The sequence below is a fragment of the Delphinus delphis genome, chromosome 16, assembly GCF_949987515.2.
Source record: "Delphinus delphis chromosome 16, mDelDel1.2, whole genome shotgun sequence".
NCBI classification, from domain to species: domain Eukaryota; kingdom Metazoa; phylum Chordata; class Mammalia; order Artiodactyla; family Delphinidae; genus Delphinus; species Delphinus delphis.
Genome location: NC_082698.1, coordinates 26,822,053 through 26,842,201, shown reverse-complemented (window position 1 = coordinate 26,842,201; position 20,149 = coordinate 26,822,053). Strand labels below are relative to the sequence as shown.

Sequence of the window (20,149 nt, the reverse complement as noted above, 5' to 3'; positions counted from 1 at the left end):
TCACTTCTTGCCTGGATTATTTTATCAGCTCTAATTGGTCTTCCTTCCTCTGCTCTTTCAACTAGCCCTTGTTATCCCCTCCCCACTGCCCCAGATGCCCCCCACTCCCCTTTCTCTGTGTGGTACCTAGTATAAGTATTTCTAAAGCATAAATTAGATGATGCCATATTTAACTATCTCTAAACCTCCAGGGGCTCTCCTTTACACTTAACAAGAAATCCAGACTTCTTACTGTGACCTGGAAGGCCTTACGTGATCTGGCCCTGCGTCACCTTACTAACCTCGTTTCCCACCACTTTCCCCCTCATTCATTTTGCCCCACCCATACCAGTCACCTTTCTTTCTTTCACTTGAATATACCTTTGACTTGTTCTTCCTTCTGTCTGGGAGGCTTTTCCCCCAGATCTTCACAAGGCTTGACTCTCATCTTTCAGATCTCAGCTCAAATGTTACCTGCTTCAGCGTCATTTCGTAACCACCTCGGTTAGAGTAGGTTGTACTATTCACTTCCTGTTTTTTGTTACCTTATTTTGTTTTCTTCACAATACTTACTGGTTTCTGAGATTAAAATATTTATTACATATTCTCCCTCTACTCCTCACCAGAGAAAGAAACTTTGTCTACCTGTTCACCAGTTTCCCTAGCACCTAGAAGAATGCCTAGCACAGACTAGTCACTCAGTAAATGGTTGTTAAAATTATGGTTACCACGGGTAAGGGAGGAGGGATAAATTGGGAGATCGGGATTGACACATACATACTACTATATATAAAATAGACAACTAATAAGGACCTACTGTATAGCACAGGGAACTCTACTCAATACTCTGTAATGGCCTATATGGGGAAAGAATCTAAAAAAAGAGTGGATATATGTATAACAGATTCACTTTGCTGTACACCTGAAACTAACACAGCATTGTAAATCAACTATAACCCAATAAAAAAAAAAAAAAAAAAAAGTAACACAGGGAGGCCCAGGGCAGGCCAGCTCAGGCCAAGACATCACTCTGATCCCACCCCGGTAGCCCTGTGTCCCCTCCCTGTATGTGTGAAGGTGGGGGTTTATGTGGGATCGGTCTTCCTCAAGCAAGAGCAGGCTGATGAGGGGTTAGAAGTCTGATGGGCCAATTATGTCCACACCCCAGGTCAAAGCTGGCTGGGCTGGATGTAGAGAGCCCAGGCAGTGCCCTTCTACCTGAGGTTTATCACAAGCCCTCTAGATGTATATCCTTTCTCCTAAGTGCATATCGGAGCAGACACAGGTCTGTGCCTGATCTGGGAGCAGAAGGTCAAATGGGCAGAAGAAGCAGTGATAAGATACTGGCCAGGCAGGGCTCTGATACCTCCGGGCCAGGCCAGCTGCTGGTCACTGTCATTGCAGAGCCCCACCCCAGAGACTGGCGAGGAGCTGCTTGATGGGGACATCCAATTCATCTGCCCAAGTGAGGGGCCAGTGCACCACACTGCCAGGGAGGGCCAGTGCAGGCTCCCGGTGAGTGTGGCCACTGAGGGTTCATCAGAACCAGGGCCCAGAGGTGAACAGGAAAGGCCTTGGCCTCGAACACCACCCAGGCTACTCCCCAGGATCCTGTCCTGGGCTCACAGGGAGCTTATTAGCACATCCGGCTCCAACATGGAGCACCGTGTCAACCTTCCCTTGAGTCAGCTGTAGGACCTGGAGTCCACCGTGGCAGAGTCTGAAGCTCCAGCAGGAGACCCAGCCCCAGATGATGATTCACCACCTGGGCAGGGAGAACCCGCCGCTGCTCCTGCAGGAGACCCAGAGCCAGGTCAAAATTCACCACCCCTCCAGGGAGAACCTGCACTAGCTCCTGCAGGAAATCCCCACCCGCCCCCGCGGGCAAATGAGGCTCTTCACCACCACCATTGTCAGCTCCTGATCTACACCATCAACCTGCTACCCCAACCCGAAATTTACTTTCTTTCCTCAGTCTTTGTGTTTGAGTGGTTTGTAATTTTATCTTTTTCTTCCCTGTTATTTACGGCATTCTGTACTTTGTTTTAAGTGTAAAGTAATAAAATTTAAACATTTTCTATTTTTTTAAAAAAAATGGTTGTTGGTTGATTGATAACACTGAAGTTCCAGCCTTAGTCAGAATTCTCGTCCTATCCCTCTTAGGCTGCAGCCTTATCCCGAGTACAACTTTTACCCATTTTATTCTTACATTCATTCATCATCGTAATCATTATATCACTTTCCCCCCCACCCCCCATGGGTTTCAATGCCAGAGTCTTTCCTCAGAGTCCTTCTTAAGGCCAAACAGAATTCTTAAATATCATTTGCATCTCTCTAGTCATCAATATTATTCTCTGTATCTAGTCCTTGCACCCCCAATTCCAAATGTTGTCCTATATCTGGAACATTTTCCTTTCTCTACTTAACTTACCCTTCCTTGTGATTAACGCAGGGTTTACATGCAAACTAGAAACATCTGTCATCTTACTATCAAGTTCAGCCAGTCCATGCTGTATCTTCCAGCCTGCACACAGTACCGTTAGCAAAGTCAGCACACTTAACATTGCCGTGGTGGTGGTTAGGCTAGTTGGTGTCTGCAAGTATATATTTTTCCCTCCTGGCCCAGGCAGCAGCTTCAGAGAAATTCATGGTAATTTTGAAAGTGATGCTTTAATATATTTTCAGGGAGGGAAATGTTAGCCCTTGGCCTTTGAGGACTAAGCTGAGGACAGTCATATAAATACTTAAGTCCTTTCATTTTGTGTGTTTGTCACCTGACGGCTTCTTTCTTTCTTTCTTTTGGAGATAACTGTTCATTGTAAACAGAAAAGCAGAACAGGAGATGTGCAGGGGTGGCAGAAAGTTAGTGTTACCATTAAACTGAGGTTGTTTGTCAGCTTTCCTAGACATTTGAACAGTAGTGGTTGAGTCATCAGGCTTTTGCTGGGAAAGCCAAATCAATTCTACTGCCACAAGTAACCATTACCGTCACTTCCATACACTCTAATATACAACCTTTTGATTTTTTAATACTTGAACTTTTTCACTGTACCCCTGTGGATTTTCTGAGATTCCCAAATTGAAATTTTGCTGCATTTACTTTAGACATTAGTAGAAAATCCGTAAGGGAGAAGGATAGAGGGAAGAGGCTTGATAACAAAGACCTTTATCTCCAGAGTTCTTTACAAATATAATATCTTAGTTATGAATGAAATTAATATTACGGTGGTATTTATCCTTAGGAATATGCTATCCTTAGAAGTTCTTAAAATCTATTTTATTAAGATATAATTTACATACAATAAAATACACCCATTTTAAGTATCCACTTCGATGAATTTTGGCAAATGTATATACCTGTGTAACAGTCAACATATAGAGCATTTTCATTACCCCCAAAACTTCACTGGTGCCCTTACCCAGTCAGTCCCATCCCCATATCCAGCCCCAGGCAACCACTGTTCTGTTTTTATCACTATAAATTAGGTTTGTTATTCCTAGAGTTTTATATAAGTAGAATCATAAAGTAATATATTCTTTTTGTGCCTGGCTTCTTTCATTCAGCATGTTTTTGAGGTTCATCCTTGTCATTTTGTGTATCTGTAGTTTGTTCTTTTATTGCTGAGTACTATTCCTTTGTACAGATATATCACAATTTGTTTATCAGTTAAACTCTTGATGGGCATTAGGATTCTTTCAGTTTGGGACTATTATGAAGCAGCTATGAACATTCATGTACAAGTTTTTGTGTGGAAATTTTTTTTTTCCATTGGGAAGGGGTAAACACCTAGGAGTGAAATTCCTGGGTCACATGGTAAATAGATATATAACTTCGTAAGAAACTGTCAGCCTGTTTTGTAAAATGGTTGTGCTATTAAACATTACTGGCAGCAATGTATGGAAGACCCAGTTGCTCATCGTTGTTGCCACTACCTAGTATGGTCAGTCTTTTTAATTTTAGCCATTTTAATAACTGTGTAGTCGTGTCTTGTGATTTTAACTTGCATCTCCCAAGTGACTCATGATATTGAACATCTTTTCATGTGTTTATTGGTCATCCCGTATATGGATCCTTTTTTGTAAAGTGTCTGTTCAGGTCTTTTGCCCTTTCAAAAAACAAAACAAAACAAAATAGGGTTACTTGTTTTCTTTTCTTATCGAGTTCTAAGAGTTTTTAAAAAATATATGTTCGTTCTTTCTTGTTCTTTTATGCCTTATCTGTGAAATGTTTGCCTAGCCCAGTAACACCAAGATTTTCTGTTTTCTCCTAGAAGTTTTGTTTTCTTCTAGAAGTTCAGCTCCTATGGATAAGTCCAGCATCCACTTATGTTAACTTTTTTTTTTAGATTTTTAAAATTTATTTATTTATTGGCTGTGTTGGGTCATCGTTGCTGTGCATGGGCTTTCTCTAGTTGCATCAAGTGGGAGCTACTCTTCGTTGCAGTGTGCAGGCTTCTCATTGCAGTGGCTTCTCTTGTTCTGGAGTAGGGCTCTACGTGCACGGGCTCAGTAGTTGTGGCTCACAGGCTCCGGATGTGCAGGCTCAGCGGCCATGGCTTATGGGCCCAGCCACTCCGCGGCATGTGGGATCCTCCCGGACCGGGGCACAAACCCGTGTCCCCTGCATTGGCCGGCGGACTCTCAACCACTGCGCCACCAGGGAGGCCCGCCCCTAATTTTTTAATAAGATCTAAACTAGAGAACAAGGTTCATTTTTTCTATATGGATATCCAGTTATTTCAGCATAATTTGTTGAAAAACACTATCCTTTACCTATTGAATTATCTTGGCACCTTTCTCAAAACTCAACTGGCTGTATATGTGAAATTGTTTGTGAATTTGCTATTCTGTTCCATTGATCTACATGTTTGTCCTTACACCAGAGCCATGCTATCTTGATTACTATTACTTTTTTTTTTATAGACTATACTACAGAGTTCCATCCATCAAGTTACCACATGCTGTAGTTTAAGGGTGTGATTCTTTTTTTTTTTTTAAATAAATGTATTTATTTATTTTTAGCTGTGTTGGGTCTTCATTGCTGCACACAGGCTTTCTCTAGTTGCGGCAAGCAGGGGCTACTCTTCACTGCAGTGCGCAGGCCTCTTATTGCCATGGCCTCTCTTGCTGTGGAACACAGGCACATGGGCTCAGTCATTGTAACTCGCGGGCTGTAGAGCACAGGCTCAGTAGTTGTGGTGCATGGGCTTGGTTGCTCTGAGGCACGTGGGAGCTTCCCAGCCCAGGGCTCAAACCCGTGTCCCCTGCATTGGCAGGTAGATTCCTAACCACTGCACCACCAGGGAAGCCCAATTACTATTACTTTATTGTAAGTCTTGAAATTCATTAGTGTGAGTCCATCTTTGTTTTTATTTTTCAAGATTGTCTCAGCTAAAGTTTAGGTCTTTTGCACTTCTGTCTAAATTTTAGAATCAGTTTGTCAGTTTGCTTGCTAGATTGATTGATATTGCATTGACGGTGTAGATAAACTGGAAAGAATGAACATCTTAACAATATTGAGTCTAATTTGTGAACATATATTTCTCCATTTATTTAAGTATTTTAAGTTTTCCCTCAGCAATGTTTTGTAGTTTTCAGGTGTTACACATATGTTGTTAAACTTATTCCTAAGTATTACATTTTTTAATGCTACTGTAAATTGTATAGGCAGTTTTTTAAAAAATACGTATTTTAAAAAATGAAATAAAGAGACCTTCAAGATGGCGGAGGAGTAAGACGTAGAGATCACCTTCCTCCCCACAAATACATTAGAAATACATCTACATGTGGAACAACTCCTACAGAACACCTATTGAACCCTGGCAGAAGACCTCAGCCTTCCCAAAAGATATATATTTTTTCTTCCTTTTTCTCTTTTTGTTACTGTGTATGTGTATGCTTCTTTGTGTGATTTTGTCTGTATAGCTTTGCTTTTACCATTTGTCCTAGGGTTCTGTCTGTCCGTTTTTTTTGTTTGTTTGTTTGGGTTTTTTTAGTACAGTTTTTAGTGCTGGTTTTCGTTGGTGGATTTGTTTTTTGGTTTGGTTGCTCTCTTCTTTCTTTTCTTATTACTTTTTATTTTTAATAATTATTTTTTTAATAACTTTATTTTATTTTACTTTATTTTTTCTTTCTTTCTTTTTTTCTCCCTTTTCTTCTGAGCTGTATGGCTGACAGGGTCTTGGTGCTCCAGCCAGGTGTTAGGTCTGTGCCTCTGAGTTGGGAGAGCCGAGTTCAGGACATTGGTCCACCAGAGACCTCCCGGCTCCATGTAATATCAAACGGCGAAAGCTCTCCCAGAGATCTCCATCTCAACGCTAAGACCCAGCTCCGCTCAATGATCAGCAAGCTACAGTGCTGGACACCCCATGCCAAACAACTAGCAAGACAGGAACACAACCCCACCCATTAGCAGAGAGGCTGCCTAAAATCATAATAAGGTCACAGACACCCCAAAACACACCACCAGAGGTGGTCCTGCCCACCAGAAAGACAAGATCCAGCCTCATCCACCAGAACAGAGGCACTAGTCCCCTCCACCAGGAAGCCTACACAACCCACTGAACCAACCTTAGCCACTGGGGGCAGGCACCAAAAACAAGGGGAACTACAAACCTGCAGCCAGCGAAAAGGAGACCCCAAACACAGTAAGTTAAGCAAAAAGAGAAGACAGAGGAACACACAGCAGATGAAGGAGCAAGGTAAAAACCCACCAGACCAAACAGATGAAGAGGAAATAGGCAGTCTACCTGAAAAAGAATTCAGAGTAATGATAGTAAAGATGATCCAAAATCTTGGAAATAGAATGGAGAAAATATAAGAAACGTTTAACAAGGACCTAGAAGAACTAAAGAGCAAACAAACACAGATGAACAACACAATAAATGAAATTAAAAATTCTTTAGAAGAAATCAATAGCAGAATAACTGAGGCAGAAGAACGGATAAGTGACCTAGAAGATAAAATAGTGGAAATAACTACCACAGAGCAGAATAAAGAAAAAAGAATGAAAAGAACTGAGGACAGTCTCAGAGACCTCTGGGACAACATTAAATGCACCAACATTCGAATTATAGGGGTCCCAGAAGAAGAAGAGAAAAAGGGAATGAGAAAATATTTGAAGAGATTATAGTTGAAAACTTCCCTAATATGGGAAAGGAAATAATCAAGTCCAGGAAGCGCAGAGAGTCCCATACAGGATAAATCCAAGGAGAAACATGCCAAGACACATATTAATCAAACTATCAAAAATTAAATACAAAGAAAAAATCTTAAAAGCAGCAAGGGAAAAACAACAAATAACATACAAGGGAATCCCCATAAGGTTAACAGCTGATCTTTAGCAGAAACTCTGCAAGCCAAAAGGGAGTGGCAGGACATATTTAAAGTGATGAAAGGGAAAAACCTACAACCAAGATTACTCTACCCAGCAAGGCTCTCATTCAGATTCGACGGAGAAATTAAAACCTTTACAGACAAGCAAAAGCTAAGAGAATTCAGCACCACCAAACCAGCTTTACAACAAATGCTAAAGGAACTTCTCTAGTCAGGAAACACAAGAGAAGGAAAAGACCTACAATAACAAACCCAAAACAAGGAAAATGGTAATAGCAACATACATATCGATAACTACCTTAAATGTAAATGGATTAAATGCTCCAACCAGAAGACGTGGACTGGCTGAATGGATACAAAAACAAGAGCCGTATATATGCTGTCTACAAGACACCCACTTCAGACCTAGGCACACATACAGAGTGAAAGTGAGGGGATGGAAAACGATATTCCATGTAAATGGAAATCAAAAGAAAGATGGAGTAACAATTCTCATATCAGACAAAACAGATTTTAAAATAAAGACTATTACAGGAGACAAAGAAGAACACTGCATAATGATCAAGGGATCAATCCAAGAAAAAGATATAACAATTGTAAGTATTTATGCACCCAACATAGGAGCACCTCAATACATAAGGCAGATGCTAACCGCCATAAAAAGGGAAATCGACAGTAACACAGTCATAGTAGGGGACATTAACACCCCACTTTCACCAATGGACAGATCCTCCAAAATGAAAATAAATAAGGAAACACAACCTTTAAATGATACATTAAACAAGATGGACTTAATTGATGTTTATAGGACATTCCATCCAAAAACAACAGATTACACTTTCTTCTCAAGTGCTCATGGAACATTCTCCAGGATAGATCATATCTTGGGTCACAAATCAAGCCTTGGTAAATTTAAGAAAATTGAAATTGTATCAAGTATCTTTTCCGACCTCAGTGCTATGAGACTAGATATCAATTACAAGAAAAAAATCTGTAAAAGATACAAACACATGGAGGCTAAACAATACACTACTAAATAATCAAGAGATCACTGAAGAAATCAAAGAGGAAATCAAAAAATGCCTAGAAACAAATGACAATGAAAACACGACGACCCAAAACCTATGTGATGCAGCAAAAGCATTTCTAAGAGGGAAGTTTATAGCAATGCAATCCTACCTCAAGAAACAAGAAACATCTCAAATAAACAACCTAACCTTACACCTAAAGCAATTGGAGAAAGAAGAACAAAAAAAACCCCAAGTTAGGAGAAGGAAAGAAATCATAAAGATCAGATCAGAAATAGATGAAAAAGAAATGAAGGGAACAATAGCAAATATCAATAAAACTAAAAGCTGGTTCTTTGAGAAGATAAACAGAATTGATAAGCCATTAGCCAGACTCATCAAGAAAAAAAGGGAGAAGACTCAAATCAATAGAATTAGAAATGAAAAAGGAGAAGTAACAACTGACACTGCAGAAATACAAAGTATCATGAGAGATTACTACAAGCAACTATATGCCAATAAAATGGACAACGTGGAGGAACTGGACAAATTCTTAGAAAAGCACAACCTTCCGAGACTGAACCAGGAAAAAATAGAAAATATAAACAGACCAATCACAAGACCTGAAATTGAGACTGTGATTAAAAATCTTCCAACAAACAAAAGCCCAGGACCAGATGGCTTCACGGGCAAATTCTATCAAACATTTAGAGAAGAGCTAACACCTATCCTTCTCAAACTCTTCCAAAATATAGCAGAGTGAGGAACACTCCCAAACTCATTCTACGAGGCCACCATCACCCTGATACCAAAACCAGACAAACATGTCACAAAGAAAGAAAACTACAGGCCAATATCACTGACGAACACAGATGCAAAAATCCTCAACAAAATACTAGCAAAGAGGGCTTCCCTGGTGGCGCAGTGGTTGTGAGTACGCCTGCCGATGCAGGGGACACGGGTTCGTGCCCTGGTCCGAGAGGCAAAAAAAAAAAAAAAAAAAAAAAAGATTATGTACTTCTACGTATATTATACTTCAATGAAAATTAAAATAGAAAAAATATATTACATAATGAGAATGAAGGATATATTTAAAGAGAGAGAGAAGGCCTAGCTCCAGCAGTGTCATAAATTCATTGACTGTTGATTTACTGAGCACTTTACTGTATGCCAGGTGGTGAACCAATTAAGCATGGCTTTTCTTAGATTATTTTATTTGATCTTCACAAAAACCCAATATAATAGATTCTATTATTAGCCCCATTTTACAGACAAGGGGAACAGAGACTCAAAAAAAAAAATCAAGTTATTTATTCCATGTCACACAGCTGCTAAATTGAGGAGTTAAAATTTAAAACCAGGTCTTTCTACTGTAGGGCCAACGCTCTTAAAAGAGTGCGGTATGGTGTAGTGATTAAGAGTACTCATGTAAAGTGATGATGGATCTGAGGTGTATGTCTTTCTACCTACAAGGAAATACTCTGTTTTGAGGGGTGGTGACTAGAATGTAGTACCAGCAGACAGTTGGCAAACACATGAACTCTCAGGTTATACTTCATTTCTAATATACAGTGTTTTAGGTCCCATTTACGACTGGATCATTGAAAGTATGACAAAGTCTTGACTGAACTTTAGCTCCTGCGGTGGGATAATCAATATGTGAAATCCTTAGGCATTTTTATCTGTTAATGGTCTGATAGCCACTGATTCCATTTTTATAGAACATCTGGTTCATTTAAAGTATAAACAGAATAATTTCATTACTTTGCTGATTATTGTTTTCTGTTACTGGCGTTTCTGGTCTTTAGCCAGAATACAGTACTCCGGTGGCATCCAACTCCAGTCCGTTTCCACCTTTTAAAAGATAAAAGACAAATATATAAGAGATGATGGAGTGAGAGGTTTTGGATGTTGGGATCAGAAGTGGCATTTGGTCAAGCTTCTAAACCCACCTATTTATTAGCTCTCAAAATCTTACTCCATATTTCACAAGTTTTCATTTTCTGAGATACAAACAAATAACCTGCATAAAACAGTCCGGAAGTCCCCCAAGGCCCGTGTCCAACAAGGTTCTTATTAATCATTTTTGGTCTTATAGACAACCGTGGCATTTATGCTAAAAAACATCCAACTCTGTGTACACCAAGGTTTGCTGTTTATGGTGTCCACTCCTTCTATGTCAATAGAATGGCTTGGGATTTCCCTGGTGGTGCAGTGGTTAAGAATCTGCCTGCCAGTGCGCCAGTGCAGGAGACAATGGTTCAATCCCTGGTCCAGGAAGATCCCACATGCCGCGGAGCAACTAAGCCTGTGCACCGCAACTGCCGAGCCTGCGCTCTAGAGCCCGCAAGCCACAGCTACTGAGCCCGCGTGCCACAAGTACTGAAGCCCTTGCACCTAGAGCCTGTGTTCCGCAACAAGAGAAGCCACCACAATGAGAAGCCAGTGCACCACAACAAAGAGTAGCCCCCGCTCGCCACAACTAGAGAAAAGCCCGTGCGCAACAGTGAAGACCCAACGCAGCCAAAAATAAATAAAATTTTTTTTTAAAAAATAAAAAGAATGGCTAATGCCATTCTTGGAAATATACTTTCAGCTGTGTATCTGGAATCATTTGTAAAGAGGCCTACAGGTAGGAGTTAACCTTTAGAAATTAAGGCAAGTCTGTGCCTTTAATAGCAGAAGTTGATTATCCAAATCTGATACAGTTTTATGGCACATTCAATATGTCTAGGCAGGTATGAACTCCACAGTAGCATGGGTCTCCTTGCCACACTGGGTTTGCCTCAGTCAAATATGCCAAAGATCCATCAAGTTACTTTGAAAAGTACAGTGCAGGGCACACGGGTTCAATCCCTGGTTGGGGAACTAAGATCCCACATGCCACGGGGCAACTAAGCTCACATGCTGCAACTACTGATCCCACGTGCCACAACTAGAGAGAAACCCATGCTCCACAACTAGAGAGAAACCTGCACGCTGCAACGAAAGATCCTGTGTGCCGCAACTAAGACCTGATGCAGCCAACAAAAAAAAAAGTACAAGTACCTAGTTGTACCTACCACGTTGTGGTTATCCTCTAAAGAAAATCAACTTTTAGAGTAGCAAAAAGTTCAGTTAATTTCTGAATCTTACCCTGGTGTTCCCCAGCTTCAGACTTAAGTATGGTCATTGTCTCCTTTTTCCCCCTCATACCTCGTATTCAGCCTATCAGCTAATTCAGTTGGCTCTGCCTTCAAAGTGTATGTTGAATCCCAATTATTTCTCACCACGCATGTAGCTACCTTACTAGTCCAAAAGATTGTTGTCTCTTCCATGGACTACTGTGAAGTAATCTGTTAGTTAGTCTCCTAATTTCCATTCATGTCCCCTGCAGCCTATTCTCCACATAGCAGTGATCCTTTATAAGGTCTCAGATTGTCATGCTCAGGCTATGTGCTTCTCCATGTGACCTCTCTCTGCATAGCTTCTCATCCTCCAGACTTCCCTCTCCAGCAGGGTACTCTGAATTTCTTACATGGTGGCTCAAGGTTCTAAGACGGAGTAAGCAGAAGTTGCCTGGACTCAGAAGTCCCAGAATGTCACTTTCTCCACATTCTGTTAGTCAAAGACCAGATTCAAAAGCTAGGACAAACTACTTCTTGATGGGAGGAACAGAATTCATGTTCAGGAAGGGATGGAATTGTTTGGGGCCATCTTTGGAGATAGCTACTACCACCCAAATGACCTGGATCATCTGGCTTGGACTACTTCTTCAACTGTATTTCTTCTTGCTTTGCTCACTTGGTTCTAGCCACCCTGGGCCCTCCTGTTGTTCCTTGAACATGCCATTTAGACTACCACCCAGGACCTTTGCTCTCAAAATGCCCATTGCCTGGACCATTCTTCCCCCGTGTAACAAAATGTCTAGTTTCCTCATTTTCTTCATGTGTCAGTTCAAATGTCATATCTTTAGGGAAACTGTCTCTGACCCCTTAGACTTAAATAATTGTTAGGTTGTTTATTAATTGCTACATAACAAATTACTACAAACTTAGCAAGTTAATATAACACCCATTCATTAGCTCACTGATGTCTAGGTCAGAAGTCTGATATAGCATGACTGGGTCCTCTGCTCAAAGTATCACAAGGCTGAAATCAAGGTGTCGGCTGGGCTGAGTTCTCATCTGGGGAAAAATCATCTTCTCAGCTCATTGTTGTTATTGTTGTTGGCAAATTCAGCTCCTTGCCTTTGTAGGATTGAGGTCCCCATTTCCTTACTGGCTGTCTGCTGGGAGCTGCTCTCAGTTCCTAAGGATGACTGAATTCCTAGTCAGGTGATCCCCTTCTCTTCTGCAACCAATTGGAGAAAACTCCCTGCTTTTAAAGGGCTCATGTCATTAGATCACACCCACTGGAGTAATCTCCCTATCTCATGGTCCTGATTTGGGACATTAATTAAGTCACGGCAGTACCTACATGTTTGTTTGAATAACTGAGAGAGATGCTTGTACACCAGGGGTCAAGAATTTCTTGGGGGACCATCTTAGATTTTTGCCCGTCACAATAGCATATATTAATTTTTCTATCCCTTTATCCTGCTTTATTTTTCTTCAAAATACTATCTACATTATATTTTCTGTTTGTATGGTAATGTTTTTAGCTTGCTGTACCTACTAAAATGTAAGTTACTGATGGTAGAGACTGTATTATTTTTGTTCAGTGCTGTATTCCTAGCACCTAGGACAGTGTTTGGCACATTATATATAGATGCTCAATTAATATTTATTGAATGAATCAATTAATATAGAAGACTCTATGGCATATAATTTAGATGACAGCAGAGATAGGATTTTGGGGTGGTTGGGGGGAGGAAAAGGGTATATTGAGCATTGATGTTATTTAAGCTTTATCTCCAAAGGTACCAGGGTCTCAAATTATTCATTGGCTTTTCTTTGCATGGAGGATTTCTTACTTGACTATTAAAAAATAAGCTGTGGGCTTCCCTGGTGGCGCAGTGGTTGGGAGTCCGCCTGCCGATGCAGGGGACGCGGGTTCGTGCCCCGTTCTGGGAGGATCCCACATGCCACGGAGTGGCTGGCCCCGTGAGCCATGGCCGCTGGGCCTGCGTGTCTGGAGCCTGTGCTCCGCGACGGGAGAGGCCACAGCGGTGAGAGGCCCGCATACCGCAAAAAAAAAAAAAAAAAAAAAAAAAAAGTTGTGAGTAAGTAATTGTATAAATGCCCAGTAACTGGTGTATACAAGAAAAAGCAAATTAGCTTTTTTGCTTGCTAGTAATAACATGCTTTCATCGTTTTTCATCTATATATCTCCAAATAATGCTTTCCTACGAACTTTTGGAAATGGATACCTTGTCATCCAGCAGTATTCCTGATTTACCAACTTGCTGTGGTATTTCTGTGGCTTTTTCCATATAACTGCTGTTTGCAAACATCCAATTACTAATAGAGTAACAGAGTGAGCTCCATCATATAGACATACATAACATAGCATGCCAGACTGGAAAATTATATAATTTCTCTTATTGTCAGTACTTATATGTTTCTTTCAATTCACCTCTTCTACAGACAAAACTTGCCAATGGCACTTCCAGTATGATTGTGCCCAAGCAACGGAAGCTCTCGGCAAGCTATGAGAAGGAAAAGGAACTGTGTGTCAAATATTTTGAGCAGTGGTCAGAGTCCGATCAAGTGGAATTTGTGGAACATCTTATATCCCAAATGTGTCATTACCAACATGGGCACATAAACTCGTATCTTAAACCTATGTTGCAGAGGGATTTCATAACTGCTCTGCCAGGTATGTCTACAGATGTTTGTAAGCCATTAATTTGCCTGGAAGATATGTTACAATGGTAATCATACTAAATCTACAACTCTATTATCTCTCTATTTAAAAAAAAAATCTTTGTTGGCTTGATTTTTACAAACTGAGCATTTAAATTGTACCTTCTTGGGATATAAATACAAAAAATCAAACTCTGTAAATAATAGACTCCTCTTTCCCCTCTCTTCTCCCTGTCTCTATTCACCCTATTTTTACTCACACGTAGGTTTAAATAAAATCTTTTCTGAGGTGTTGTCTGGTTTGAGATGTGTCTTTTATAATGTGTCTTAGTTTTAAGGTATATTAACTAATGTATTTGAATTTGGATTTCTATGTGAATTTATCAACCGAATATTTACATTATAGGAATGAATAAGAAACATTTTTAATTGAATATTTTAGAAAGGGTATCTCAGGAGCCTTGTTGTGATATTAAATATGTAAATGCCAGGGTTTACAATCTCACTGCTCAGGAACTAAATAGCTATTATAAACTATATATTTTTAAATATATATATATATTTGTACAGACACACATATACACACACAGACTTAAAATACTTTGGAGAGTGCTGTGGTTGTTTCACTGAATGCTTGATGGTGATCTAGGATACTAGGTAGGCATCAGTATTTGGGGGAAATGCTGTCTCAGGAAAATACAAGTTTCTCACCTGTGTTAATAGCTTATTTTAAAAGAAAAATAGTACAGAAGTGAGTGAATCTCTAAAATAGCTTATCTTGTTTTTATTTTTTTTCAGTTGTTTCCTGATTATAGCACTTATGGGAAATTTAGAAAATTCAAAACAGTTTAAAATATAAAAATAAAATTTACCAGAACCCTACCATTCAGAGAGAACTACTAATATGCTATTAATATTTTTCCTAGGTGTGTATATTTCCCTCATAAGTGTTTGTAACATTTTTTTCTTACTGTATTCTCTTAATGTGTTTTTCTAAGTGTTGGTTCGTTTAAAAAATAATTTTTTATAGTATTTGTATTACTTACGGTGATTGAAGCACACATTATTTAAATGCTTTATTGAACATTTAGGTAGTTTAAAATGTTTTTTGCATTATAAACTGTGTTGTGGTGGACATTCTTATTCATCTTTTGGGCATCCTAGGGAAAAAAATACCAGAAGTGGGATTTCTATATTAATGAATTATGAACATATTTTAAGGCTTCTAATACATATGCCAAACTATCCTCTAAGAAAAATATACCAACTTATACCTTCCCCCCAAACTGCATGTTACCACTCTGCTTAACCTTTGCCAATTATATCTTTTTAAAAATTTGTTTTTCCAAAATTGGAATTTAAATTGCCCTTTAAAATAAAAGAAATGCCTATTTATATCTTAGAAATAACCATTTTCAAGCTGAATTTGTTCCTATATCTTTTGTTAAGTAGAATAGATTTCTGCCCCTTCTTCACTCATTGGATTTTATTTTAGCCATAGGCAAACAGTTTTCTTTGTGCGAACAATCTGTGTGTACCTCATTACTGTACTCTTCCCAATCACTGAGACATGTTACAATCTCAAGCATATACCACTAAGAATTGAACAGGAGATGATTAGACTTGTATATCCTTTGCCTAATAACAATCTCTGATGTATATCTGCTGACCACTTCATAAGACACTAAATCATCAGTCTAATGCTTTATGGCCGCTTTAACTTATGAACCTACACCATCTGGCTACATTTAGTAAACCAGACTACTTCAAAAAATGCCTGTAATCCATTAATGTAATGGGTTTGTTTGGAGTGTTAGGTGAAATTACTTCCAAAGACTTATTATAGGGACATAGTGAAAGATCAGGAGCAATTTCATGCCAGCCATTAAAAACAGGAATGCATTTTGGGAACTTCTGATGGTGTAGAAAGTTTCAACATAAAGATGCAGAAATTGTGCCATTACTGTGTTTTGTATGATGAACTAATTATTATATCTTTAATTGGTTTATAGTCATGTTTCTTTAATAAGAATTAGGTGATGAATGCCTCCATCTGCTTGTGCTTAAATATGAACATGTGATGCCAGCCAAACAAGATCCATTTAATGCTTTCTTTTCCAAATCTGCTGAAAAATGTGACTGATATCCATACAATTTTTATAATTAAAATAACGTTTAAGCACATTTGGATTTTTGCTAATGGCATCCAAATGTGTCTTTGTATGATTCAGGGGAAAGACACAAAATGAAATGTGGTATTCTCTCTCCTGTTTGTTAAGTTTGTGCCTAAGGGAATCAGAGTATGAAGGAATCTTTCTGCACTATTTAAGTCTTTAGCAAACCTCTGATATGTAACCTGTAAAGAGAAATAACTTTGAATGTTTTTGTCTCACTTGTGAGTTAGAACAGCAGCCAAAAGTTAGTGCAGATATCCTATTTTACAGGATTTGTTCCTCTGAGGCCCCAGTACAGATTTGGGTAGTAGAGAATTGTAATTGAGAAGCCCACCCAGTTAACACAGTCCAAGATCTACTTCCACTGTTCTTCTCTGTATATCCTACAAAAATAGTCTCTGAAATTATAAGTTATCTATTGGTCTGGGATTTTTTTTTTCCTTTTTTGGCCAACTGTCATTTAGGCTTTATAGCAGCAACTGTTCTCGAATATATTTTTTAAACATCTAGAATTAAACTTGAACTTAAACATACCTCTCGGTCATTCCTCTTGGAATGTTTCTATATCAATCTGTATTTCCTTCTTCTCTCCTTTCTGCATGCCCAGAATTCTATAATCCAGAACATTCTGACTTAGTGCCTCTCCCCCAGTACATTTAAAGGATATTTCTTTTACTGAACAGCTTAGGAACTGCAGCAGTAATAGAAACAGAATGAGAAATGGACCTAATATAGAGAATTGGGGTGTGGGGGGTGTGAACCACAGAGTTTGAGATGCCATCCATAGAACATCCCCTAGTGCCGAAATCCATATAGATAGATGTGAATTGTTTCCTGGAATCCTTTTTATTTTTAATGTCTTGGGGGGTTTGCTGGTTGTTAGTTTTCACTTCCTTATCTAAAGGAAGATGGAAAATACTGTTCATTTCTGTAACCTTATAGAAAAATTATTGACACTCATTTTACCCCAGTCTGTTTGAAAAAGAAACTGGACCACACTAGGGACAGTAATGTGCCTTCATAGCAGAATAAATGCTGTTCTGATTTAAAGGACCTTTTGTAAAAAATCATTCACCACTATCTATATTCTTTTTCTTTGCCTCCTCCCCCGACCGAAAGCTCGGGGTTTAGATCACATCGCTGAGAACATTCTGTCATACCTGGATGCCAAATCACTATGTGCTGCTGAACTTGTGTGCAAGGAATGGTACCGAGTGACATCTGATGGCATGTTATGGAAGAAGCTCATCGAGAGAATGGTCAGGACAGATTCTCTGTGGAGAGGCCTGGCAGAACGAAGAGGGTGGTGAGGCTTTTAACGTTCTTACTGTTACAGAGCTTCAGGACCTGGCCTTTCAGTCTCTGGAATACAGTATTATTGGGAGCCATGAGACCACTTATCTTTTGATACAGTGATTTTGCTGTTTTATAGCAAAAAATGTTAAATAGTTGTTCGTGTACTTGACAGTTTTTCTTCTGACCAGTCACTCATAAGTGACATAATAATGTGTTAATACTGCTTTGCAAAAAATCATAAAAAAACTGGCCAGCCATTCTATTTGAAGCGTTCTGTTCTCTGGGCAGAGATTGGTATCCTGAAAAAGGGCTGATGGGCAATTTATAAGGCAGGTAGATGGCTTTGAATCACACAGAAGCCATCAGATCTAGCTTTCCCCTAAAATAATCCAGAACAAATAATTATTTTCTTTTTCAGATTTCTTGCCTTCAGCCCTTGCCTGTGGTGTTTTATCACCTTTGTAATCAAAATTATTTTTATGCCCAACTAGAATAAGAACTCAAGCCATCAGAAAGAGGGAAGATTGGAATTTAGTATAAATCATTGTTTCTTTTTAAGACTCTTATATTTTCTCAAGATTTTACTGCTTAATCCTGAATCCCTTAAGGCATTATATAGTTAGCAGCCCAAGAGATAGTCACCAATTTTGTTGTTCTCTTAATGTAATGGTACCATTTCATTAGAACTTCTGGAAGATGTCTTCTATATATAATTTTCTCTCGGAGGATGTCTCTATAATGTCACTATAAGAAAGTTGGGTGTGAATATTTCATAAATAAAATAAAGGTGACATATTAAATGTTTTAGTTGGGAGATATGCACCAGCAGGCATATGTATGCTCAGTGATATCCTGAGCAATTAATTTTATGAATTGTTTACCGTGGATCATAAAGAGATACAGAACAGTTAAGAATGGAGGATCAGCTTTTCTTAGCAATTTTCATAAAAATATAGTCAGCTCCCTTACTTTTTTTGCATCTTTGAAATTCATTAAAGAATAATAAACATAATGACCTCTAAACATTATACCAAGTGCTTCAAGAGATTTCTGTCATTCTGGCTATTAGGAAGACTTTAAAATTTCTCCCAAATTCAATTAAATTAGGAAGCAAACGCCAGGCAGTTTGGGGCTATGTAAAAATTGCATAAGTGAAAGTTATTATTTCTCCTTCCCGAATATGTTTTCTTTATTCTCATTTATTTCACTATATAGAAAACTAGAAATCTTACCTTTCATAACTTATTTCATAATTTGGAAATAAACTCTTTATATTGTATAAAAAAAAGTATATAGTTGTATGGCATTCGAAGTCCATCATTTTACTAAGCATGCCAGGATGAGCCTTAGAAATAGAGGAGGCAGTTGCTTACATGGGAAAATTTTAGGGCAGCTAGGAATATTCCTCCACCCCTCAGGGGAAGAAAAAAAAAAATGAAAAAAAACTCCCCTCCAAATAAGTCCTGACCTGAAATTTCAGTTGTAGAGACTTATTCCCATAGCTATAAAGGTTTTGTTCCCTGTTAAAATGTACTTTGTTCCCATTTGGACTGTAAATGACAATAAGCCTTTATCACACCTTGAGACTTTACAAAGTCTCTTTTTTTGAAGGCAGGGAGAACAAGAAGTAGATGGACAGGTCTTGACACATACATGTGAAAATGCCAAAGATAAATGTAGGCTCCACAGTTTTGTTTAGGGTTGGCACTAAAGATCTATTATGTTAGTTACACAGAAGAAAAAACCAAGTAAGATCATTGAACCAGACGGCTTTTTGGCCTTTTAAAAGGGTGTGTGAAGGTATAGCTGAGAAATAATTCAGGATTCAGCACCAATTATCACTTTTCCCTCTATCTCTTCAACCACAGAAACCCATTCCTGCTCTTTTGAGGATCCTTCAGAGTTCTGACTGTATTCCTTTGTCTTTGGCCATATTTATCAGCTTGATACAGACCCATGAAATTTCAAATATTTGTTCACCCCATGAAGATCGCCTCCAGTATCCCCTTCACATTCTGTGGCTGCTTATTTTTACATGTTGCCTTTCTTCCTGTGTTAGTTGTCCTTCCTCACTTAAAAAAAAAAATTAATCTATGATCACTTTTTCATTTTTTTCTTGCAGGTTGTCTTAACCAAGCCTCCTTTGTCAATAAAGTCTGTTATACTACCTTTCCCCAAATACTGTCTTTGAAAGTTTCTTCCATTTCTTCCAACCAAAAATAAATAAATACAGTTTTCTAAAAAAGCTTTGGGTTTAATTTCTACTCTACTGTTGTATTTTATATCTAGATGAATTTGACACTCTGCCCCTAGGACATGAACTCTTATTTTCTCTCTTGAATAATACTGAATATTCTCTCTGCTCAGTAATGGTAACTCTTAAAAGTATAATAAAAGACCACGTGGGAAAAGTCCATTTTCTTAATCAGCAGATCACATTTTATGATAACATTCTGAATTTAATATTTAGCATTTATCATGTCCTCACACTCTCAGAAGTACTAGGCATTTCAATAGAAGTGGTCCCTGTTGTCAAAGAGCTTCCATCATAAAAGGTTTTGACTTACAAAAT

At 38.7% G+C, this 20,149-nt stretch overlaps 1 protein-coding gene across 9 annotated transcripts in view; it reads left to right on the top strand.

The window, feature by feature from the left end:
* BTRC (beta-transducin repeat containing E3 ubiquitin protein ligase) overlaps positions 1–20,149 on the top strand; it is a 184,250-nt gene that overhangs the window by 141,545 nt on the left and 22,556 nt on the right. For all 9 annotated transcript variants that reach the window (XM_060034224.1, XM_060034221.1, XM_060034230.1 and 6 more), the window contains 2 exons: positions 13,889–14,120; positions 17,401–17,587. In XM_060034224.1, coding sequence (XP_059890207.1) covers positions 13,889–14,120; positions 17,401–17,587 — 419 coding nt within the window. The remainder of the gene's footprint in view (positions 1–13,888; positions 14,121–17,400; positions 17,588–20,149) is intronic.